Source organism: Thamnophis elegans, chromosome 3 (genome assembly GCF_009769535.1).
Source record: "Thamnophis elegans isolate rThaEle1 chromosome 3, rThaEle1.pri, whole genome shotgun sequence".
NCBI classification, from domain to species: Eukaryota; Metazoa; Chordata; class Lepidosauria; order Squamata; family Colubridae; genus Thamnophis; species Thamnophis elegans.
Window position 1 is genome coordinate 760,939 of NC_045543.1, and position 26,170 is coordinate 787,108.

General features: G+C 38.1%; 1 protein-coding gene across 2 annotated transcripts in view; it reads right to left on the reverse strand.

Moving 5' to 3' along the window:
- Window positions 1-26,170, reverse strand: part of PXDN (peroxidasin) — a 79,780-nt gene that overhangs the window by 42,528 nt on the left and 11,082 nt on the right. The window contains exons 2-5 of one of the 2 annotated variants that reach the window (XM_032213418.1): window positions 11,787-11,858; window positions 10,372-10,443; window positions 5,388-5,459; window positions 535-606 (exon numbers count right to left, since the gene is read on the reverse strand). In XM_032213418.1, the coding sequence (XP_032069309.1) occupies window positions 535-606; window positions 5,388-5,459; window positions 10,372-10,443; window positions 11,787-11,858 (288 nt within the window). The remainder of the gene's footprint in view (window positions 1-534; window positions 607-5,387; window positions 5,460-10,371; window positions 10,444-11,786; window positions 11,859-26,170) is intronic. The other variant, XM_032213419.1, reaches the window with a different exon arrangement.

The following is a 26,170-nucleotide window of genomic DNA, read 5'->3' on the forward strand; positions in this document are numbered from 1 at the left end:
AAATTTTAATAAATAATAATACTATATTAATAGAGATTAAGATTGTTGGAAGTAAAAGAAAGGACTGTACAGTTGTTGAATTTGATCAAGGCTAAATATGAGGATGCAGAGATGGGATATGGAAAGAAGAGATCAAGTGCTATATTTTAACAGATGATGATATGTTATTAAAATTGTTTACACTTGTGATGAAGGGAAAAAGTCATTTTTATATATTTCCTTTTTCTTTAGCTTATTCTTGTTTTTCTTTCTTTTCTTGTTCTCTCTCTAATTTCTTTCTTTTCCACATATTCTAGTTTTCTTTTTATTCATCCAAGTTTTCAGTTTCTGTAAGTTTTTGTTTTTCTAATTGTAATCTTTAATAAAACTACTATTAAAAATACATCTGCATAGATCCTGAAAGCTTAGATCTAAGCCACGTTTGAACAGAAATTTTAATGTTTTCAAGTGTTATATGGAAATAGCGCTACTTGGTAAAAAAAAAAAAAAAAGGTAACATATGGGTAAAAGAAAATGAAAAAGACAAACACTTACAATCTTTCAAGTTTGGGAAGATGAGTGAATGATTCTGGCTCCAATGTTTCAATCTGGTTAAAGTGCAGATATCTGTTAAAAAGTTAGAGAGAGAAAAAATAAGAGGATATAGAAAAAGAAATAATATGATGATGATAATAATGCAAATTAAAACCTATTTTTAAAAATGTTCAAATAGTTAGATCCTAGCCTCATCAGTGATAAAATATAAAGACTACCTCATATTTATATCATTCCGCACAAATTTATTATAATTAAGAAACATTACCAATAGCTTGAGAATTAAGGTTACACACTAAAAATAATGGTGAAAGTGAACCTATAGTTATATTAGCAATTTATATACTGTGTAAGAATAATTTTAATGGTTGATAAATATATTCTGCCCATTGAGATTTCTATCCCCAGCTTATATTTAAAAATAGAGATAAACAAATAAGAAATGTAATTGTATGACTGGGATTCCATATCACATTATCGGTGTTTTATTAATTGTTATTGAATAAAGTCCAATTAGTTGAGTGAATGCAACAGGTTAACCCATGAAACCACGGTTCTCAAATTACAACTGGCTGCCTTCCCACAAAGGGTTAAGCCAAAACCAACTAAGGGTTCGCATTGTGAGCCAGGTGTACATTTCCTCTCTAGTCAGAAAGCTTCAGCTTAAATATGTTTAGATATATAAACCCAATTCTTCATTGAATAGAACGTGAATTATACATAAGAAACATTTACATATTCAAAACAAGAAAAAATAATCAAGTATAGGAAAATAATCGAGCCATGGTGGCACAATGATTACAATGCAACATTGCAAGTTAACTCTGCCCATGGCCGGGAGTTCAATCCTGACCGGCTCAAAAGTTGCCTCAGCCTTCCATCCTTCCGAGGATGAGGATCGAGGTTGTTGGGGACAATAGGCTGCCACTGTAAACTGCTCAGAGACTGCATTAAAGCACTATGAAGTGGTATATATAAGTCTAAGTGCTATTGCTATGCTATAAAGCAGAATATGGAACAAAAGCTATGAATTGCAGTTCAGCTCTATGGGATGAAGAGCTGTGTTCCCATTTTGGTGGCTATGATGATAATTTTAGATATTATACCCAGACAAGATGGGAAAATATGTGGAAAAAGCATGGAAGGGGGGGGTCAATAACTTGTCCCACCCCCAAATGTTTTAAGCTCTGCTTTTCTTGTTCCCAATCTCACTCGGTTGAACACTAATGTCTAAAAGGCCATTGTGTTCACATTTACCCTAGGTTGCTACAGAAACCAAAGGTTCTTAGCTAGTAGGAACCAGAATCCCCTTAGGATTTTTCTTGCATTTAAACAATCAGATATAAAATCCCAACTCTTTCTATTCCCTGTGAGGAAGTCCAAAAGTCTAGCAAAAGAAGCTGAAATGAACATACCACATCTGTGGACACACCTGAACAGGTAAAAGAGGAGCATTGTTTAGCCTTCAAAAGTCTCTTCCTAGTACTGTCACTTAAGTCAGTGTTTCTCAACCTTGGCAACTTGAAGATGTCCGGACTTCAATTCCCAGAATTCCCCAGCCAGCAAATGCTGGCTGGGGAATTCTGGGAGTTGAAGTCCGGACATCTTCAAGTTGCCAAGGTTGAGAAACACTGACTTAAGTGATATTGGCTGCAAGTCTGGTAGATATTAGTTTTCTCTCCTCAGAAGAGCAAAAAAGGTAAATCCAAAGTAGAAAAATATAATGAAAATTTGCTCACAGTAAGGAAAGATACGCAAAGAGTGAACTAAATGTTATCCACAGCAAATATCTATTTGCAAATCTGTGTGGCTGAAATAACACAAATTCAGGGATGCTTACAGAAGCAAAGTCTAGAAAGGATGTTTAATTACTTCCATTCAATCTTTACATCTATATTACTAGTTAATCATTTTTCTTCAGGGCTTGCTACTGATGGAGAATTTGCAAGTTTCCACAGGGGGACAAGGAAAGGTCAGCTTGCCGTTCCCCTCTGCCTGTTGTATCCTGCCTTAACTATTATAAGAGGTATGTCTCAGCCAACTTCTCTGGCAAACCAAGATAGCATTTCATCAGGCTGCAAGCAGAAGTTGCACAACAGAAATACCTTCTATTTTAATAAAAGAAAATACGAACTCAGTGAAGTAGATGAGATGGGGTGGCGTAATCTTAATAAAGTCCTCCATGTGACACATTTTTTGTCCTCTCTATACTAATTCTGAAATTAGATACAGATTTACCAGATTTTTTTACTAGTTTCTTTATTTGAGTTCCACCATAGCTACACCTGAAGTGTAGAAGATGTTAAGGGGAAATTGAGGGTTTATTAAACAGCCTTAAGATCAGAAACCACAACCTGAGGTACATGTTAGGAAGCAAATATTTGCACACTTCTGAACTGAGGATGAGATTCAAAATAAATCATTAAATTCCCGTTACCATATAAAGCTGCTGTGACAGAGGGGAAGAAAAGTGATATATTATATTAATTTCAATTTGGCTTCTTCATTGGTATCTTCCTGAAAATTGTAGGAGGGAAGGAATGATGAAGAGGTCAAAATAAGCAGCAAATTTCTTATGGCAAAGTTTTGAATTCAGACACTTTGAAAACAAAAGATTCACGAAGAACATTTGCCTTTACAATCAACCTCATTTATGCATTTACTTCATTTATTCCATGATTATTAAATGAAAGTGAATAAACTCAGGAAGGAAGTTTTGTAATAATTGAAAACAATGACTATCAAAACATTCCTTGGGCAGTAAATATTCAAGAGAATAAAGACAGATTCTATCAGTGCTGTTTCTGAAACTTTCTATCTTACATGCAATTTAAAGTACTATCATGCATATTTAAAGATTGTATTATTATTTCCCAAAACCTGAAAAAATCCAAATGGGGAAAAATAGGGGGATTTACTTTGAGTAACGAGCATATTTTTCAAGTGTAGCAAAAATCATACACTGCTTTTTCCTTTAAACTAATTATCAAACAGCCCATGCCAGAATTAAGTGTCTGGGATTATATTACAAAGGAAATGAGGTTGATAGATCTGAGATCAACCTCATGAGAATGTCACTGGAGTTAAACCACTCGTGCTTAAAACATATCCATGGCCATTCTGTTAACTAATAACAATATATTTTTATATCCATAAACTATACCAAATTTAGGAAGACTTTAATGCTGTAATATTTCTTCAATTTACATTGTGTGATGCATTTGCATGCAGTGTTACAAGGAATCATTCTTATTTGGCTCTTTTGGAGAATGTACAAGGAAAAGGAAATTGCTTGCTTCAACTCATGCCAAGTCCTGCTTTATGGCTCCCAAAAAGCCAAGGTTTGTCAGCCAAGGATCATTCTATGATTCTAGCTTGCAAAGAGAGTTTAAAAGGATGCTACAGTAGGATAATATGTTAAGCAATAGATGGTTTATTGATCATGCTACTGGATGGATCCAAGCAAGAAAAAATAGGATGTCTGCACCATAATAGAGTTTATTAAAATGCACATAAGTCCTATGCAAACTATGAAACCCTTCAAAACACATATGCTAATGACAATCTTATTTTGTGCAAATGTAGACTCCACGTTTTAAGAAATAACAGTAATGTAAAAAAAATATACCCCAAAAAATGGTTTGGGTATAATTTCCAAATGAAATATCTATGATTATTCCTTGGCTGGTTTAGCAACCAGAAGATGGAAGATAGAGGGAAAGTCTGGGAATGTGCCTGGTTATTTTCAGAGTGATTGGGATGGATTAGAAGGAAACCTGGTTAGTTTTATGATATACAAATTCTGACCATCCATTGCTCTCACTATGTTGAAGTGATCAGAATTAGAAGTGCCAATCAATGTAAATGGAACCATTTTAAAATACAGCTAATTGGGTAGAATATATTCAGCAGGCTCTAAAATTTATTTTTCTAAATGATGTAATGACTTGCTCAAAAATGTTATGATGTTCACGTTGTCGCTGTAGCTTCTACCAGACCCCTAGAATCACAGCTCTCTTTTTTCCAATAAGAGTCAAAAAATATACAGGCGTTTGCTTACGCCCACTAATATGGGCACTTCAAAGGCAAAGCCTTCCTTGAAGCAGCAGTTTGTTCAAATAAGCATCATATATACTATATATTATTAAGTTAAACATTTTTATTGGGATGGCACTAAATGACAGAAATCGGCAATGTGGAATCAAGTCCTTTTAATGAACTCTAAAGAATTTTGTGTGCAAACTGCTATTCCTATTACCTGTGACTATCTTGAGGTAGGAAGATAATATTGTTGGCCTGCTTTTTTTCTAAGCCAACTATTTGCAATATTATAATTGAATCTCTCATCAAATATAAAAATTACAGGGTATAATTATCTTTTCAACACAAGTTCCTACTCCCTCGATATCCAGAAACAGTCCAACCATTTGAATGACTAATGGAATAAGCCGAATACGTAAGCCGTAGAGAGTGGAGTATTTGTCTGGATTTTGCTCATTTATGTATCTATTCTCTATGCTCTATTTATCAAAACTATAAATTGTTTGTAGAAATAGGAGCCCTAATTCTTATGCACAAATATTTATCTTTGGTGCTAAAATTATGCTTGCCTTTGGAAACTGCCACATGATTGTCTTGAAGGAGAAATAATATATCAAATCAAATGTAAACACAGAAATGACATACTTGACAAATATGCTTTTCTGCATGCCAGGGATTGCAACCACGCTGGACCATAAACCCATTCCGTGCAATCATGCAAGAAGGCATGCAGACAGGAAATGCTGGGAAACGTGCACTTTTTCTCTGAGGCAACCAAACAGATGACAGCACAGTAGAGAAAAGGCACTTACAGTTGTTCTAGAGAGGCAAGTCCTTTAAATGCTTGCCTGTCAATTGACTGGATTTCATTCTTGTACAAATAGCTGAAACAAGAAATAATCAGTAATATTAGTATACACAAACAAGTGTTACATTAATGTGTGAAGGAATTAAGTTGAAATGTGAGGACAGTTTTTCAAATACACAATGGAAAGCAACAAAACGAGACATGTATACACAACAGAACATTTCTCATTTGAGAGTGTTGGTCAGAAGCTTTAGGGTACAAACAGAAAACTGTGCTGGACTTCAAATGTAGTCACCAAGTAGCTTTCACTTCTACTTGAGAAGGCAGCTTCAGAACAGGCCTGGGAACCATCTTGACATAGAACTGAGATAATGACGACTTAAGCTTCCATCCGTGTGATTACAGAGGTACGTACACGAATTCATAGGACTAAGGTAATGTATGTTCATCTCTTGTAACCATGATTCTAGTACTATTCAATATGGAGAACGAATTTTCCCTGAACTAATTGTTTCTCTTCAAAACATTAATAATTTGAAAAGTTTAAATAAATACATTATCAGATATGAAGCATAACAATTCTATCAAAATAATTAACTTTTAATCTTAAAAGTTAAAGAAATTGCAGATCAAAAAATGTCATTGGGGAGAATTTAGGAAGTCGACTAAAAATGTAATTGTACAAGAGTTTGATTATTAATAGAGTACAACTTTACCATAGGAGTGCATGAAAAACTCTGACATGATAGGAGATATGATAATACAAATGAAAAGTAAATAGATATCACAAGAAGCACAGTGAAAACAGTTAACGGTGGGCACAATCACAACCCTTTTGTATTTATTAAATAGACTGATTGTTCAATCATATCAATAAAATAATTTAAAGATAACTTAATGCTAAATAAATAGAGCAGCAGAGTGGTTTCCAGAAATGAAAGATTTGTTTGTTATCAAGTCTAGCTTCTTTATTGTTTTAAAGCATGTTGGTAATTACGCTTGGGGTGGGGTTTTTTCATAGAATTTTTAAAAAAATTTCTTTCCTGCTCACAGAATATTAAACAACTGTGATAGGATTAAAATATTTCGATCTCAAAATAGTCAATTACATACTGAAGCTGTTCTTCTGTCTGAAAAACTCAATTCCAAGTTTATATAAATACATTTATCTAAAAGATTCATTACAGTGTTTTATGACTTTTGCAGACTATAGCATTTTCCTAAATATTAGTACCATCAGGACAATGATATTAATATTCTATTTAGAAGAAAATCAGCAGTCAAGGGGAATGGCTGGAGAGGTAGAAATTCTATTCAGCTTCTGGAAAGCAAAACAGATTAAACAGATATTTTTATTATAATATATGTGTTAATAAGTTGTCTAATATCACTATCACACCTAATGTTTTATGAATAGCAACTGTTATTATATAACATTATATACTTTATGGATTTCATTTCCCTATAATGTTATCATTCATTAATCTGCAACTTGAAAAACTCTTTCTTTCTCAGGTTAACAAATGAAAAATCTGAGAAAATGGGCTATAAACCAAGAAAGATTAGAAATACATTTTCTGGTATTTAAAATATTTTCGTACACTTTTGTATTTTCAATTCAACCAATTTAATTCAAATCTCCTGCTGGAAACCAGGTTCAGATACACTGTAGAAATAGATGAATTTTCAGGGAAGAAAGGGAATATTTAGAAACAAGAATAAAAACATTTATATTATTGCCATATTGGATTTAAATTTTTGAAAACTTATTCTAAAGGGAAAATTCTACTATATGCAGTTTAAAAAACATTATGCCATTTCTTTTAATTATGATAATTTGATTGTAATCTTGTATCTAAGATTCAGCATTTAAATAGTTAAAAATACCAATTAACTAAACAAGTATTGTGCAATACTTCTAAAGGGATTCGAGGGATCTTTCCCTAGCTCTCTACAATTTTTTAGAACTTAACAACTTTGTGACATGAGTTTTATGTCACGTATCTTATATACAGATATGTAAAGACTGCTACCCTATCTCCCCCCCAATAATATATTCTATAGACTAAATACACCTCCATTCTTTACTTGTTCTTCATAAACTCTCATCAACTTGACAGACTCCACTTTGAATGGAAGGGGATCTCCTGGTTGATCAGGTGATTTCAAGGTCCCCTTCAACTCTGTTATTCTGAAATGGGATGCCCAGAACTGGCTACTGCATTCTACAGTAAGTGGAGTCTGAATGGAACAACTACTTCCTATGATGGGGAAAGAGGCTCTTATGGGTATGGGACAGCTGCATCATGTTACTAGCTCTTATTTAACTTACAGTCTTACAAGGACATCCGGATCTCTTTCTATACCCTGACAAACTTTGTTTTCCCCATTCTCCACTTACGTCTTCTATTTTTACTACCCAGGTAACACAACGTGATATTTCTCCTTGTTAAATTCGATCATATTCTTTTCAGTCTAATGTTGTACATCTACATTTAAATTTTCTCTCCTCTGAAGTATTAGCCACCACTCCTAGCTTTGGAACTGTATTAACTCTGCAGATTTGATAGCAGAGTTCCAAACTCGCTAAGTAATTTATAAAAGTATGGAACTGAAGAGTGCCCAGACAGAGCCATATGGTACTTCACTTGATATTTCTCTCCAAGATGCTGCTGATCTATTACTATTCTATGGAAGAGGTTATTGAACCAATTGTGAAATTATCTAGCCAATTTACCATTACACAGTTTTTTTGGTCAATCGGTAATTCACTTCTTACTATATTTTCTTACAAAAATATAAACTAGGTACAGTAATAGGAGTAGATACATGAGTGGAGTCCCAAGGGCCATTTTATTCCAATTAATGTTCTACAGAAATGCACTTGAAGCACCCCAATGAAGAGATGTGGTCATCTGCTTCTAAGAGATGGCACAGAAAGTATGATACATCGTTATCAACACAATCAGATGTTGAAAAAGAAAAAAAAGTACTCATTTTGAATATCCTTTGTAAATGCACGTATATTCAGAACCATATCCATGATAGTACACCAAGTCACATCAGAGTAAGAAAGTACATTTGTAAGAAAATAAAAGGAACAGGAAATAATAATTGCTATATAATTCCATGCATTTGCCATAGAGTACCATACTAGACAGATTATTAGTATTATACTTTCCAAAGTCAGATTACCAATTTCTGCAATGAGAAAGCATGATAAACACAAGAGATTTCCAATATTCTGTTGAAAATATAGAGGAGGTAGTAAATTTCTCATTTGATCTGCTAACAAATTCACCTTTTTGCAGGTAGGCCAATAAACCGGAAGATCAGCTATCACAAAATTTCTTTCGCTAATATGAAATAATTGGTTGGAAAGTAGTGGAGACTTTTGTCTGAAGTGAACATTTCACCTTAAGATTTAGGATATTAAGAAAATAAAAAGCTGAGATATTAATGATTTTTTCCTAGTCCAACAGATATAAGTATTCAAGGAGAATGAAATTCAAGATAAATGGAAGTTTATTTAAAATGTGGAACTGCAAGCTATCCAGACAAATGTGATACAGGTAACAAAATCAGTGTGTCTGTGTAAGGAGGTTATTAACCAGCTCATATTTAAACAAGCCACCTTTGAAAATAGAAGGAAGAGTAGACTATAGACAAATGATGCAGACAGGTTACCAAAATTGTAGGGAAAGAATTAACAGGAAAAATCCTGAAAATCTTGCTCAGGCCACCACAGAAGTACTCGGGTTAATCAGCAGAAATAGCACATTGGAACCCATCTTCTTTATACAGGACAGCATTCCTATTTTCCTGGGGAGGGGACTGAGCAATCTTCGAATTCGCTAAAGCTCCTTCACCCAGCCATGCATTTAATTTAAGCATACTAATTCCAGGATTTCTCCTTTAGTCATAAATCAAGCTTCCTTCTCCTTTTCCCATGCTCTAACTTCTGCTGAATACTTGGAAACCTGCGTTTACTAGTTTTTATATAATCATAGACAAGAACTTTTTATGCAGGCCTTTCATTTCTGAAGAATCTACTTCCCACAGAGACATCCATCCAACTGATTCATTCCCAGCTCTCCCATGTTGAGCAGGGAGATCTAACGGGAAGTTTTATCCAATTTACTGCTTACTTCTTTCTTAGGGTCCCTCATCATGCAAATAATTTTATTTACATTCAAATGCAAGATTCGTTTTCCTTCATATATTCTGGGCATGGAGCCGATGTCTAATTTTTGTCTTTGCAATGGTATCATTGAAGGAGAATAAACTACTCTCACACCCTAACTTAAAAGCCATAAATGGAAAACTCAGAAACTCACATAACATAGTTTGGGGTTGCTATGATATCATGCTAACATTAATGTTAATATATTCACTTAGCTATTACTTTTTACTACGATGTAAATTAAGCCTTTACGATGCTTTGAAAATGCTATGCTACAAACATTATTTTAAGGCCTTAAGAAATAATCCTAAATACTAATCTTTATTAATAGAAAAATCCGCAGAAAAATTAAGAAAAGTCTATAGTAATCTTAGCCCTTTTCTGTCATCTAAAGCTCTTTGGGGTTTTCACACTGTTTAATTGGCCTGTGGAAATTCTGAGGTGCATTTGGCTTTTGTGAAGATTTGGGTCAACTTCTTCCTTGAAGCTAATTCACAAAACAGCATAGATGGTACGGCTAAAAGTGAAAAGGAATTGCTTTGCAAACCATCCTCAGCACCCCAATAAGTTTCAAAAGCCAAGAGACTTCTGGATGTACACAGCTCTTACACAGAGCTTGGGAAAACATTTAGAAGTGCTAAGAAGAGGTTGCCATCTCTAGTACTTCTGGCTACAGCAAAGACTAAGAGGAAGCTTAAAAGAAACCAAATAATCCTTCGTTAAGCAAACAATAGTCAACATGCACAGACCCAGTGCACAAAAAAACGTTTTGTATCAACATATCTCTGAGAATGTTTTCACTTACAGATATTTTAGATTTTCAAGGTCCTCAAATGCTCCAGTTGGAATTCTTTTAATATGATTATTGTTGAGGAGTCTAGGATAGAAAACAAAAAGAGGCATTTTTTTCCACTGAAGAACTGTAATAATTAATTACAAAATAACAATAACAGGATTTTCTTAAAATGATGTATTGAAAAAGAGAAATATGGACCAGATGCTTTATTCCAAAATATCAATCTCGACACCTCTTTTTCAGAAAGATAACTAGAGTAGATACAACATTCAAAGTATGCTGTTACATTCAATGGCAAAATTACTACTATTGCTCTCTGAATATTATTATCATCTGATGGGAATATTGGAAAATTGAAAAAAGCTTGCTCACTTTATTAGTAACCATTTGGTTGGATTAATTTAAATATGCTTTCTATTTTGGCCATGGTGATTTCTATTAATATTGCTTACTGTGGCTGAAATAGTTGCTGGCCCAACAAATCTGGAGGACACCGGAGAGGGGAAACTGAAATAATATCTATCAATACTGTAGTCCTCGACTTATGGCCACAATTGAGCCCAAAATTCCTGTTGCTAAGTGAGACACCTGTATGACCTTTCTTGCCACAGCTGTTAAGTGAATCATTGCAGTTGTTAAATCAGTTAACATCATTGTTAAGTGAATCTGGTATTTCTCATTGACTTTGCTTGTCAGAAGTTTACAAAATGTCATCACATCACCCCCACCCCCCCAAAGACCCTGCAACCCTCATGAATCTGAGTCAGTTGCCAAGTGTCCGAATGTTGGTCACGAGACCCTGGGGATGCTGCAAGGGCTGCAAGTGTGAAAAAGTGTCATAACTCACTTTTTTCAATGTCATTGTAACTTTGAATAGTTACTAAATGAATTTTGGAAGTTGAGGATTACCTGTATTATGAATTAGATGAGCAAGTTCTGATACGTCTTTATGGAACTAACAATAGGAATGAGAATATAAACTATTTCTGCTATCTTTAGAAAAGCCTATGTGGAAACACTACATTAATATTTTCAAAAATTAAAAATATTCAAAAATATATTGCACTTTTTGGTTTAGGTAAAAGTGCTAAGAGATTGATAGATTATGGTGGATCCCTAGCATATCTGTTGGTGGATCAGTGGCTGTCAATTCTTTTACATGATTGCAAATTAGATAAATTTATATGGAAGTCAACAAAAATTACAGACGGACAGATTTCTTATGTTCTTCCATGTGGATTACACAAAACACTGATTAAATTTAAAATCTTTAAAACTCAGAAATCTATGGAAAGGAAAACTTAATGTACGTTGAAACAAGTGTTACAAGTCTTAATGAGACAAAATACAAATGGAGATACAATTAAAAATGATTAACAGCTTACAAAAGCAAAAAAAAAAGTTGTAAGAAGAATAAAACTTACAATGTGTTCAAATTTTTAAGCCTTCTAAATGCACCAGGTTGGATTTCTTTAATTCGATTGAACCGAAGATCTCTGTTAGGGAAAGGAGAAAAAAATTCCTTGATTACTGTCATATCTTTTATGGTTAACATTTCAACAAGTTGAAAATAAACACTGGGTAATAATTGTATTACATCCTTTTCGATGGCTTTTCTCTCTAATTAAAGCCAAAGGGGGGGGGGGGAAGTGTGATATGACAAAAAAAATTATATCTGGAATTCCAGATTATTCTATTTTTTTTCCGTATGCCCTGTTCCAAAACAAAACAAAAAAATGGAAGAAACAAAGTTAAGAATTACATTTAATTATTTACAAAATTTATATTCCCCCCTGCCCCATCTCACTATCCAAACTGACTCTGGGCAGCTTACAATGGCATAAAAACATAAAGATAAAAAATTAAAAGCATTAAAATTAACCATTAAAATAAAGGTTGAGAAACTAGATCACAGACAGTAAGCGGGTGGGTTTTTGTCTCTTACTCAACCAACTAACATAGCAATCCATCATCCAGGCCCCAGGTCACTGGCACAGCCTGGTTTTAAGGACTTTCCAGAAGGCTGCAAAGGACTCTCACCTCTGGCTGCAAGATTTCCCAGAGGGCAGGAGCCATGGCAGACCAAGCTCTTCTCCTCAAGCCCCATAACTCAATTCCTTGACTGGATGGAAGGGGCCAAGCCCAGTGGGGCAAGACCATTCCTCAAATTACCTAGTCCAATTGCACAGAAGATTTTCTAATAACCAACACCTTGAATTGGTCCAGGAAACAAACAGCAACCAGTGCAGCTCATATAACATTGGTGTTAAATGCACCACCCCAGAAGCCTCCAGAAGCATCGGCACAGCTGCACTCTGTATACCAGCTGTGGCTTCAAGGATAGCCCCATGCAGAGTTCTTTACAATAATCCAACAAGAGGTGACCAAAACATGAATGACTAAGTGCAGGGCCTCATGACCTAGGAAATGGCGCAACTGACACACAACACAAAATCAAATGAAGGCTCTCCTGGACATGACTGCCACCTGCTCTTTGAGTAGGAGTTGTGAGAAACCCCAGGGAGTGCAGCAACCCTATCAAAGACCAAAGAGGATAAACTCCATGGATCCACAACCACTCCATCTTCCCACGGCTCAAGCTGAGGCCTGTTGGGACTAGGGTTAGACATCCTCCCCCCAGGCCTCCAGGCACAGCGAAAAGGCATCACCTGGAACGGAGATGCAGAGTTGATGGTACCTCATTCTGTGTTGCCATATGACCTCACCTAGTGGCTTCATGTAGATGTTAAAAATGAGCAAAAGGACTGAGCCCTGTGGCTCATTACAAAGCAGCAGCCATGGGGTGGACTCCTTGCTCCCTAAATGTACTAACTGGGACCAGCCTTCGAGAAAGGAGCCAAACCTGCACAAAACTGCCCATCCAGTCCCAAATCTTACAGCTGGCTCCAACAGATACAGTGGTCAATGATATCAAAAACTACCAAGAGGTCAACAAGGACTAAGAAGGATGCCCTGCCCCTCTCCCACTCTTCCCAGAGTTTATCTACCAAAGATGTTTTTTCCCCCCTGCAGCCTGGCCTGAAACCCGACTGAAAAGGTTCCCGATAATCTATTTCATCCTGGGTCCTCTGGTGCTGCAACGCAACCATATTTTCCATCACCTTTTTTCACCCTACATGAAATGAATAAGTATTTTTAGACATTGCTATCAGTGTAAGAGTAACAATAAATATCAATAAACAAATCTTTCTTTTGGCAAGAAAATCTGGAATGCACCAACATATTTTCCAGATAATGGTATCTCCAAATCCTGGAAATAATCAGGGATCTTATCTCCCCCCCCCTGTACATTCTTTGTTCTTCCAATAAAGAAAATGCCTGGAGGACAAACTTATTTCCATCTGTATGCCAAGGTTCAGGCATGATGTATAATCGCTTGTTTTAGTTATTCTTCAATTCCTGGCAATTTCAGGACAAAAGCAATCCAGAATATGTTACTAACTTTACTCAGAGCAAATGTTAAGACAAGCACTTATAGCATTTATTACTTCAAAGGGGATTGAGTCCAGGATATTTCTTTCAAGAGTCACCGTAGCATGAAAAAAAAAAACTTCCTTCAAAAGAGAAAAGCAAAATCTCTGTACAGAACTGAGATTAAAGAAAGGTCATTAAGGGGTTTTAAAGATAAGCTCTTGGTACCTATCCAATGTACTATCACATTAATAAGATTTGTTGAGAAAGGCCAGTTTAATCTACAACAGGGCTGTTAAACTTGCAGTCCGCGGGGCAGATGTATCGTGCGCTGGCCACACCCACCCCTGGTTTAGGGGAAGGGGGGGAAAGTCTCAATACGTCAAGTGATGCCACTATGACGATGTGAGTTTGACACCCCTGATGTACACTATATCCTGGTTACAAACACAAACTCTTCCCTCTTTAACCTTCTTTATTTCTCATATTAGCTTCATAAAATGACAGTTATACCCAAACCTTATTTGGAAGAAAATAGTCAATGAATACATCTCTCAAAATTTATCCTTAAAAAAAAAAAAAAAGGTTTATACTGCATTACCAGGGAAAGGAAACAACGCTTTTATCTTCATTCGAGGTGGCGCAGTGCTTAAATGCAGCACTGGAGGCTACTTCAGCTGACTGCAGTTCTGCAGTTCGGCTGTTCAAATCTCACCGGATCAGGGTTGACTCAGCCTTCCATCCTTCCGAGGTGGGTGAAATGAGGACCCGGATTGTTGGGGGCAATATGCTGACTCTCTGTAAACCGCTTAGAGAGGCCTGAAAGGCCTATGAAGCGGTATATAAGTCTAACTGCTATTGCTATTGCTATTCATTCCCAGAGGAATACCATTTCTATATCAATTTAATCTTGAGCTAGAAATTTTACAGAAGGCTGGGATTTTGCAATGCATTACTATGCAGCCTCTTGCTTCTCTTCCTGCTTTAAATCAAAAATAAATTGCAGCACGTGGACAAAACCCTCTAAAACTTTCTAAGCTGGGCAGGATGCCCTGCATCAACGGAGCAGCATACCTGGAGGACAGAGCAAGGCAGAACGTTGCCACATGCAGACCAAGGGTGGGCTTCAAAAGTTTTAGCAAGGGATTCTCTGCTGGGTTGCTGCTACGTGGGCGTGGCCTAGTCAGCCTCCTGCACCATGGTAGGGGGTGTTTTTCCCCTCCCCGGGCTCTGGACGCTTTCCTCAAGCCTCTGGGAGGGTGAAAATTGGCTCCGGAGGGGTGGAAAGAGGCCCGTTTCTGGCTTTCCTGAACTTCTGATAGCCCTTTTTTTGCCCTCCCCAGGGCCTCCACACACGCCCTCCACTTACCTGCATCCAAAACGGGCTATGTGGGGACTCCTGGGAGGGGAGGGGCAGGATGGGTGGGGCCAGCCAGGAGTGGGATTTGGGGGTTCAGCGAATGGAATGGACAGAATCTTAGCTAGAGGTTCTCCCAAACCCCTGCGAACCCCCAGCAGCCCCCCCGATGCAGACTAAAAACACCAAAAAGTCAGATTTTGATCCTCATTTGAAAGATGCCGTAAGTGCCTGTAGCACTGCAGGATTACAGGTAACAATTCCTCCAGCCCTACCTGAAGATGCCAGGGATTCAACTTGAGACCCTCTGGGTCAGAGGTGTGTGCTTTACTAATGTGTGATGCCTCTCCAAGGTACGTCAAAACTACATTCAGCTCAGCCCGTTTGCCTGACTGCAAACTAGCCCCGTGGAGTACGGTACTCTTAACTTAAAGGAAAGAAGGTGCTTTGGGAAGTGTGTGGGCAACTCCTTCAACCAATTCCTCCTCTTCTCCCTCCCTCCCCTCTGTACTACAGTCACGGAAGGCCCTTGTCCGGTCCTAGGAAAAATCAGCAGCTGTTAAAAGAAGCGGCTGACAGGTATTACTCCAATTGTTTCCCTTTGAATCTGAAGCATGTGGAAGAAGCCCTACTGCCTAATCTCTGTTTCCTCCGCAGGAAATAGACGCTACGGTTGAATCAGAGCAGTTCTCCTCAAGACGGTGCCTTCCTGATGTATGACTCCACCTTCCAGAATTCACCAGATAACAGGATCCTTCTTGAGGATATTAAGAACTGAAATCTGCAGGTTGTCCAAATTAGGAAAGGTTGCATGAAGGATTGTGCGCAGCTCTGTCTGTTGTATGTCACCAGACTGAAATGTTCCCCCTCCCAGCTGCAGGATACAAAAGACCTATGACTAAGTTTGCAATTCCTACTCTTAAAAGCCATCTGTTTTCCCTTCTCTTTCCTTCTTAATGCTGTAGCATCTTCAGCTATTTCTCCTGCTTCCTGTCCTAAATAGCAATATAGCAATAGCAGTAGACTTATATACTGCTTCATAGGGCTTTTAGCCCTCTCTAAGCGGTTTACAGAGAGTCAGCATATTGCCCCCAACAATCTGGGTCCTCATTTTACCCACCTCGGAAGGATGGAAGGCTGAGTCAACCCTGAGCCGGTGAGATTTGAACTGCTGAACTGCTGATCTAGCAGTAGCCTGCAGTGCTGCATTTAACCACTGCGCCACCTTGGCTCTAAAGAGAGTATCCTGTGTTCAGGGGAAGGAGGACTGAGTCAATGAGAAGAAAAACCCACGAGTAGCTCTTGAACACAGCTCTAGCGTCACATTCAATGGCCTCACTGCTTCCTGTGCAGAATTTAATTGTGTTTTCTGGTCTGTGAGTGAATAAAGATTGATTGATTTGATGATGATGATGGATTGAATGGTGAAATGAAGGAGGTGGAAGTCAATAAGGAAGATGCTACAATAAAGATCTTGATCATAAGACATAGCGTCCCATTCCTACATTATAATAAGATACAAGGTGCTAAATCATAAAAGTTGACAAACCCAATTTGAATACATGTGCTTCTTTTGTCTCTCTCTTTCCCCAATCCTACTTTACAGCAGGAACCAACCTTATTTCCCAAAATAAAGGGAAGAAAGCTCTTTCAGGACTGACGGTCCTGTAATTCTTCCTCATGGTGTTCTCTTGAGCTCACAGCTCTGGGGATTCCTGACAGCAAACTGCAAATTTTTAAAATAATAATATTTAAATAATTTAAATAATATGTAATAGAAAATTATCTTGACTTTCCACTGCATTTAATTAAAGATACTTCAACGATTATCAGTTATCAGAACCAGACAACAACATTTTACACAGAGACTGGGAACATATATTCCACTCAGAAGTCTGGGACGTGAAATACAGGCGGTCCTCAACTTACAACAGTTCGTTTAGTCACCATTCAAAGTTACAATGGCACTGAAAAATGTGACTTATCACCGTTTTCACAGTTTCGACTTTTGCAGCATCCCTATGTTCATGTGATCAAAATTCAGAAGCTTGACAACAGACTCATACTTATACAGTCCCAGTGTCCCAAGGTCACATGATCCCATTTTGCAACCTTCTGACAAGCAAACTCAATGGGGAAACCAGATTCACTTAACAACCGGATTACTAACTTATCAACTGCAGTGATTCACTTAACAACTGTGCTAAGAAAGGTCATAAGATGGGGCAAAACTCAATTAACAAATGTCTCCAGAGATGGGTTGCTACCGGTTCGCACCGGTTTGGGCAAACCAGCAGTGGAAATTGGGCCTGGGTTGCCAAACCCGCAGAGACGGCAGGCTGGCCATGCCCCCAAGCTGGTTCCCTGGTCCCTGCTGCCATTGCCGGCTTGTTTTTTAGTCATTTTTTCATATCCCTTCAAAAAATTTCCTCCCAATATAAATTTAACAAGTATTAAATCTATGCATGCACACAAACATGCTTTCCCCAAATGTTTATTTGCTCAAATGTCCCCAAATTAATTCTTCATAACAAGGCAGAACAAATTAGGACTGCAATTCATTCTAAGAATATCTATCCAGCCAATATTTTCATTATTCTCTTTTTTCATGCTACTGAATTATTCTTTAATACAGTATGATTTTAGCATTTCTAACTACTTTGGTTACTTTGGCACTCATCAGTCAAAATGGCTGGTGTTCAATGCCTAAAAACTGTGCTACACAACTGTAAAGCTGAGGTTAAAATATTGGTTGCGGGCATTTTTGACATTCATCTCTTTTCGTAAGAAATAAGAAGAAGACGCTATCACTATCACCATCTCTTAATCAAAACAAGCTATTTAAACATGCCAATCCCCCCTTTATCAAAAAATGCAAATTTGTCACTCCCTCTCTCTCACATAAACCAAATATTTTTAGCTGGAAAAATTCAAAACTGTATCCTAAAATAATAACACTGCAAGTTTCAAGGGTTAGGTTATATTAACTACTGTATATTATATACATTAACTATAGTGATATTGTATCTTACAGCATAGCAGTGGTGGGTATCAAAAATTTTTAGAACCTTTTCTATAGGTGTGGCCTGTTTTGTGGGAGTGGCTTGGCAGTCATGTGACTGGGTGGGAGTGGCTTGGTGAGCATGTGACTGGGTGGGAATGGCCTGGCAGGGTGGGCATGGCCAACTTGTAAAATGTGGTGAAACTCACTTAACAATGCTCTTGCTTAGCAACCAAAATGTTGGCTCAGAGACTCTGGCATTTGAAGCACGCAAGTCTTAAAGCTGTCAACTTCCAAGACCCTTGCACCCCTAACCCTTTAGAAAAAAAACAACCCCAGGGGTGTTCAAACTTGACAGCTTTAAGACTTGTGGACTTCAACTACCATAAGTTCCTCCTCCAGTCATGTTGGCTGAGGAACTCTGGCATTTGAAGTGTGCAGGACGTAAAGCTGTCAAGTTACCAGACCCTTGCACCACTAACCCTTTTCAACCTCCCTCCCCCAAAACCTAAAACTTTATTTTTTTAAACATTTTGCACCCGGGGAAAGTTGGAACAGCACATCAGCCACACAGCACCTCCATTGACTTTGAAGTCTTTCTCTCACACTGCCAAAACCCCTTGGCGTTCTCCACCTGCCATCGCCCCTTCAACCTCCCATCCGTGGAGGATATGTGGTGGTCCTCCTGGAGGGGCAGCCAAGGGGCACTTTCTCCTACCCCCCGCATAGCACACAGGCTGAGGAAAGTGAGAGGGGAGATTTTCCACTTCTCAGCCCAAAATAAAGTGGCAGCGAGGAAGAAGTCTCTGGTGGCTGCAGTGCAGCAGCAACCGAAGTGGTTGGGTGGCTGAAACACAATCCCGGGTACTCAGTTCCAGGCTACAGGCAGAAAGTCCAGTTGTGGACTTCAACTCCCAGAATTCCTCCTTCCCTTGCTCAGCTGCTATTGCTGGGGTGCCACCAGGATTTTCCCTCCCCCTCCAGAGAGCCCAGGCTGAAAGAGAGGAGGGGGCGGGCAGTTTAGTGGCCCGCCTTTTCTGCTCATTCGGACGGGCGAAGAAAGAAAGGAGGCATGTGATAGCCGAGGGTGAAGGGGATCCCCTTTGCCCTTGGTAGTGAAATATTTGCCCCTGGTGGGCAAATGATGCTGCCTCTCTGATGTCGATTGAGCCTGTAGCTGCACGTGGCTCTTCTACTCGGGTGCAACTGCCTCCTCCGATGTAACTCTTTTGCTCGGATGGGGCTAACCAGGAAAAGGGGCTATGAGGACACTGAGTGGCGGGGTGGGGCTGAGGGTGGGGGTCATGGTGATTGGTGGTGGTGGGTGGGTGTCATCTGGGTGGAGTTGTGGGTGGAGCTGGGTGGGGTAATGGTATATATGCATGGGCGCTGGTGTTAACTTGGTTAGAACTGACTTGGATTTGATTACCTTTGTCATTTAGTTCTGGTAATCACGTAGTTTGTTAGATAGAGATAAAAGTTTTTCAGCAAACAAACTGAATCTCTGTTTGTATGCAACGTGAACGCCGGAATGTGACAATGGCATGCTAAATTTCACCAACTGGTTCAAGCATACTGGTGAAACCCACCCCTGCAGCACAGCCTTCCTAGGAAGAAAGATTAAATAATCTGCCATTTGTGGGAGCGAATGAAAGAAAAAACAACTAAAAATAATGTCAACATGAAAAAAGGGGTTTTTCCCCTCCTTCCAATGTACTCACTATGTCTTCGCTGTGTTTCTGCAGCGAATGATAAAAGATCTCCAGCTCCCAGACAGCGAGTCTACATTGCTTATGTCCGCTTATTCTTTCATTCAAGGACAGTGTGGCAGGAAATGAAAAACAGACATGAGGATAGTAAAAAACAAGACTCGGAACAGTCCATGTAAAACCAGAGAAAGTAAGTTATACAACCAAGTCAACGTAACTACATGATGTCAGTATGCTAGATTTGGTGAGCTACTTTGAAAGTATTTGTTAAAGTATAGTTTTAAATAATGTTAACAAGACTTAAAGTTTATAATACACACACACATACACACATACACACATACACACAGACACACACACACATTTTAAAGACCAGTAACTTAAATAACTTAGAATGCTCCATTTTGGTTAAATGTCAAGTCAGGTCTTCATTTTAGTCATAGGCCGGCATAAATCCAATGTGGATGGATAATGTTGTGTATACCTAGAGTTTGATACCTTTGAGTGGTACTTTGAGTACCGTATTTTCACGACCATAAGCCGCACCGGATTATAAGCCGCAGTATCAGTTAACGTTAATTTTTCAAACTTTTTTCATATATAAAGCGCACCGGGTTATAAGCCGCATGTTTTTTTTGCAACATCTGCCACTCCTCGCACTCCGCACTACATGATACACCCACCCCCCCGCACCACTCGTCCAGTAAGGTTGGGGCGGCGTTGGGCAGAATTGGGAGGGAGATTTTCAAAGAAGCGCACCAAATACCTCCCGCGAACTGAATCTGAATCTCCCTCTCGATTTTACGCTCAAACTGGAAGCTCTCGCACACGTCCCTCGGGTCTCTCCCTCTCAATGTTTGCAAGAGCTTCCAGTTTGAGCGTAAAATTGAGAGGGAGAGACCCAAGGGACGTGTGCGTGCCTGCGCGCGGTCATTCGCTTGCGAGCTTCAAGTTTGAGCGTAAAATCGGGAGGGAGAGATTTTCGATTTTTTTCCATATGTAAAGCGCACCGGGTTATAAGCCGCACTGCCGGTTTTTGATCAAATTTTAGGATTTTCAGTGCGGCTTATAGTCGTGAAAATACGGTACTCTCTGAGCTTCCTTGTTTTCTTGCAGACATTTCATTACCCAAACTAGGTAGCCTCATCAGTGCTAGTAGTTTCCTTACTAGTACTAGTTTGGGTAATGAAACACCTGCAAGAACACAAAACAAGCTCAGAGATCAGCACCAAGGGCCCCTCAGGGAACCTTGAGCTACAAATATTCTCCTTTATTTGATATCTTTATAGCTTCTTTACCAACTATGGTAGAACTTGCATTCTGCATTTGAAAATACAGACCTTTCTGATGGTCTGAAAATTTCAGCCAGTATTCTACCAGCTCAGACATTTGGTTTTACCTTTTTCCTAGGCCTAGTCCATATATCCAAGTTCCCCCCCCCCCATTAAAGCAACCTTCTTCAGTCCTTGAATCGCACTACTTCTGATTCGTAACACAAGCAACTTTGATTACTGACAATATATTCATCAAGAAAGGTCTACTTAACCCTGGTTGCGTTGTAATTCTGGTTTCTAAACCTGTGTTCAGTTTATTTCATTTACTCCTTCTAAAAGTTTGTTTTAGCATATTACTCTACTACTTTCAAGAAACCACATACAATATTTGCAGATTAAATTTTCCAGCAATTGGAAATGTTATTAAATTTATGGACGTGAGTTTTTGTGGCTTCACACAAAAATACAGTAATGCAATAGGGAGGCCCATATAATGTGGTAGCACTTAACCAACCTTGGCTGCTCTCAAATACTAAATAAGAGTCAGCCCTGGTTAATAGTTGGATGGAAGACTGCCTAACTCAGAGATGGAGAACTATGACCATCATAGCTGGCTCAGAAATTCTGGGAGTTCCCAAGTCATAAAAGGGCCATTGCTTCCCCCCCCCCCCTAGGTCTTCCAAGGCTACTGAATCAGTCAATAATCAATCAGAGAGGATGGCAATAATATACCACTTCTGCAATGCTGCTAAGAAAACAGGACAGATGTAGTCATTAACAGGAACAGACCTGCACTCAAGGGTGCCTTTAGCTTTTATCTAAAACATAATTCTTCTAGCAAATAAATCTTTAAGACGTAACAAGCATTTGTGTAATGTTAATTTAGCTTTCACCTGCTTCTTAGCTTTCCTGTTCTTAACAATCCTCTCCAATTCCAAGCAAAGCATCACAAGACGGAAGTTCCACAATCATTCTGGGTGGGAGGGAGACGCCTAAAAGAAGGGCTTAACAAACAAGACCTAGGAATTCTTCTGAGAGAGGAATCTTTAGGGCTTCAAGAGGCCAGATGTTCTGACCCGGCATCCTTATGCTCCTTACATTCCTGTTCCCAAGTGTCCTTCCTCTTATTTTGCTTCACTGATTACAGAGCTATTTCCCTTTCACAATAACAAGGATCAGTCTTACTTCTCCCACATATCCAACATAGGCATGCAAGACTTTCTCAGCTGTAGACATTTCCCTACAATAACTTAAATGTAAAGTGTTCTTTTACCCCAAGAATTCTACATACAAATATTCCCTCTGTCAGTAGCATTGATGCTTCAATTTATTTTATTCCAACTTAATTTTAAGAAAAACTAAATTAGGAAAAAAAAGCTATATAGGCTAGGTCAGTGGTCTTCAACCTTTGCAACTTTAAGACTTGTGGACTTCAACTCCCAGAGTTCCTCAGCCAGCTTTGCTGGCTGAGGAACTCTGGGAGTTGAAGTCCACAGGTCTTAAAGTTGCCAAGGTTGGAGACCACTGGGCTAGGTGATTCATTATTGGATCACACATAAATCTCAAAGAAATAAAATTAACAAAAATAAAAAAAGGATTCTGGTCAACAATGCACCAAATGCTCAAGGGAAGGGGGAAGAACGTAATTCTTGTCAACAGAATTTCTTTTTTTAACCGTTATGGAAACAGGACACAGGTGCAGAAAAACAAATATAGGCCTATAAAAATTGAGGCAGCATAGATTTGGTGCATAGGAGAAACATTGCCAATACTGTAATCCTAAAGCACCACATCAGCATATGCCAAGAGAGTTTAGGTGTAGTCTACAACTAATTTGTTTGTTTGTTTGTCTGTTCATTAATTCATTTCTAAAATATTGCACAAAAGTTGTCAATAAAGGAAATTTGGAGAATATTTAGTTGGCTCCTTTTAAACATTTATATTCCACTTTTTGGCCTAGGCAGTCAATACTAAATAATGAACAAACAACATGTTTGTAGAATTCAAAGTCTTCAGATTACCATTAAATACTACTAACATTCTGGGCATTTTAAAGAAATTTTGGATTATGAAGCAAGTCAATGACATAATTTCTAAAGGTTCCACGAATGTAAAAGCTACATCACAAGGAGTCTGTAGTTAAAACTGCCCTGTTTAGCCACCATTTGAAGTTACAAATGAAAAAAAAATGCTGAAAAATAACTTTGCAACTGGTGCTGGCATTTATGGTCATGTAATTGATATTCGGACTTCCCAACCAGTAGGCATTTATAACTGTTCCAGTGCCGCATGTTCACATGTTCATCTGAATGCTTCGCAGATGGCTTCTGCTAAGGAGAGTCAATAAAGACAGTAAAATCACAAGTTGCACTCAGATGACGATGTCTCAATAGTCCAGTTATCCCTTTAATGACCGTGACAGTTTAATGACCATGACGCTGTATGTCACTGTCTCCTGTTGTCTCACTTAACTGTTGTCAGTTCTAATTGAGATTGTTAAGTGAGGAATACCTGTACTTGTTCCTAGAAATCCCAGAAATTATAATGAAAGAGACATTATAGCAGAGCCATGGCAGCACAGAAAGATGTTTGTACTGCAGTAGAGATTATTATGTCACAGCAACTGGCCTAGCTGGGTTGATATGAAATTAAATAAGTGTAGATCAACTTGGGACATTACCAGGAAATCCCAAATGCCTAGCCTGCAAAGTTGAAAAATATGTCAGAAGAAGGCAATTAGAAACCATTTCCATATTGTTGCCAAAAAGATCATATAAATCTCTACATATAGACCCCAAAAACAAAACTTAGTTTGCGGGAGGACTTTACTTTTTATTCTTTTAGTAATTCCATGGAACCCAAGCTGCACAACACAAAAGAGCTAATATCCCATAACCAGCTGCAAATAAAGTTGTTCCATTATATAGACAGCTGTGTTGTTTCTCCAGACACAAAGCAAGTTTCCCTCATCTGGGTCCCTCCAGATATTTTGTATCAGTGTCATCACCAACTGATGCCCATAGCTAATTGAGAGGAAAACGCAAGGACAAAAATAAATTTTATCTAGCCCAAGTATACATCATCTGGAAACAGATATCCCCAAGAAAAGTTTCCACATCAATGTAATTTCTAACCTCTGAATATGTGAAATAAAGCTGGGCACCACCCAAACTTAAGTTGTCAAGCATTGGAGTCCCGAAAGAATCAAATAGAGTAGATTTAATCTCCTTCCTATATTCAAATTGGGAACCAAAGGGAGAATACATTAATCAGTGTAGCATTTCTCTCTCTTTCTCATGCATAAAAACATAACGTGTTTCTCTTGCACACATAACATGAACCATGAATAATTATAATCACTAACATCTGTCAGGAATAACTACTCACAACTATTTATTTTTCACTAACCTCAGGACCAAGAATCTTTGTCACTTTAGCATTGTCTGATCTACCTAGCTAGTAGGAGATTTTACACTGAGCAAAAGACCACTATTTATTTATTTTTTGAAAAGTCAGAGTCACAAACACACTTTCTCTGCAGCTACTGTTGATTTTGCCTGATATCAAAAACTCCCGATTCATCTAAGAATTTCTCCTGCAGAGCCTGAGGATAATCTTCTTCCATTGTTCCTCCTATCTGACATTTTGGGTAGCTCTGGATTCTGCAGAAAGGCAGCAAGATTAGCACAAACGTCCAATAACCTTGCATGTATAATAATCCATACTTTTACTAGATTATGTACCTCAAGTACTCGGAAAAGGAGAAAGTTCTGACCATTTGAAAATATAATAATGTCTTCATCGTTTTCACTGGACTTTCGCAATCAAGTCTTCCCATATTTTTATTTTTTGAAGAAAGTCTATAGGATCGCTAGGAATTGAAAATGACTTTTTGGCACACAGTCAAACAATAATCAATCAATCCATTCATTCATTCATCTGCCCACTCATCCATTAAATAATTTATTTAATTATAATGATAATCAAAAGAGTCTTGGTGGACTACAATTTCATCAAATTATAAAATCAATCAAAATAAGAAATAAATGCAATAGTCAAGAGAGTTCTTCCACGGTGCACATTCTCTATAAAAGACAAACAGACATCGCCAGTAGGTGAAGAAATATAGTTATTTTAGTTCCAGAATTTAAAGAAACCAGTCAAAATCTTTATAGAAGTGTTAGTAATTCTCAATTTTATATCATTATTATTAATTTATCATCTGAACGGATGTGTTTAGCCTTAACCGAGCGTCTCCTTTGTTGAAGAAGAGTACCAGGGAATACATTCGCTTTGCATCTTCTCGTGAGATGGATAAATATTTTTTTAAAAAAATCAAGATAAGCCCTTTTCTTATTTCCAGGACAGTATTTTGCTGTGGTAAACTTTAAGGAAAATGCTCAGCTTTTTAAAAAATCAAGAACGTTCATCACTGCCTTATATAAAAAGCTTCAAATCATTTTAATGTATTGTTAACATAAAGGTGGCTAGTCTATCCAAAGATATTGTTAAAGGTGGCTGGAGCGTCATTTTATTGGAGCATGTTGGTGGAATCTACTGTAGCTCAAAGTTCCCTCGTTTGAAATATCCCACTTCCATTAGAACTGTGAGAAATGAGCAATTCAGTGCTACACAAAGGCTCTTCTTTATCATTTGCTTCTCAACCTGCCAGAATTTTCTCCCCCAGGAAAAAGCCAGGGGGAAAATATGACTCCTGCAAATTCCACCGCGCTCTCTGCCATTTCCAAGATTGTTTTCTTAGTCTCATATACGTTTGTTAACAGCCTGAGCCTATTAATCCACTGTGCCTGAGTGCAAATTAGAACAAGCAACTCAACAATACAACTTGTGTCCTGGCAACGATTAAGAAGGTCAAAAACAGATGCAAACATTTGTATTCTAAGATTAGAATTAAATGCAAATATGCAAGTTGCTGATTTTGTGGAATAGAAGAATACTTCATATATCAGAACGATGCAGCTGTTTCACCAGACATAAACTTTAAAGCTGATTGAATGGTTGTTACAGAAAAAGA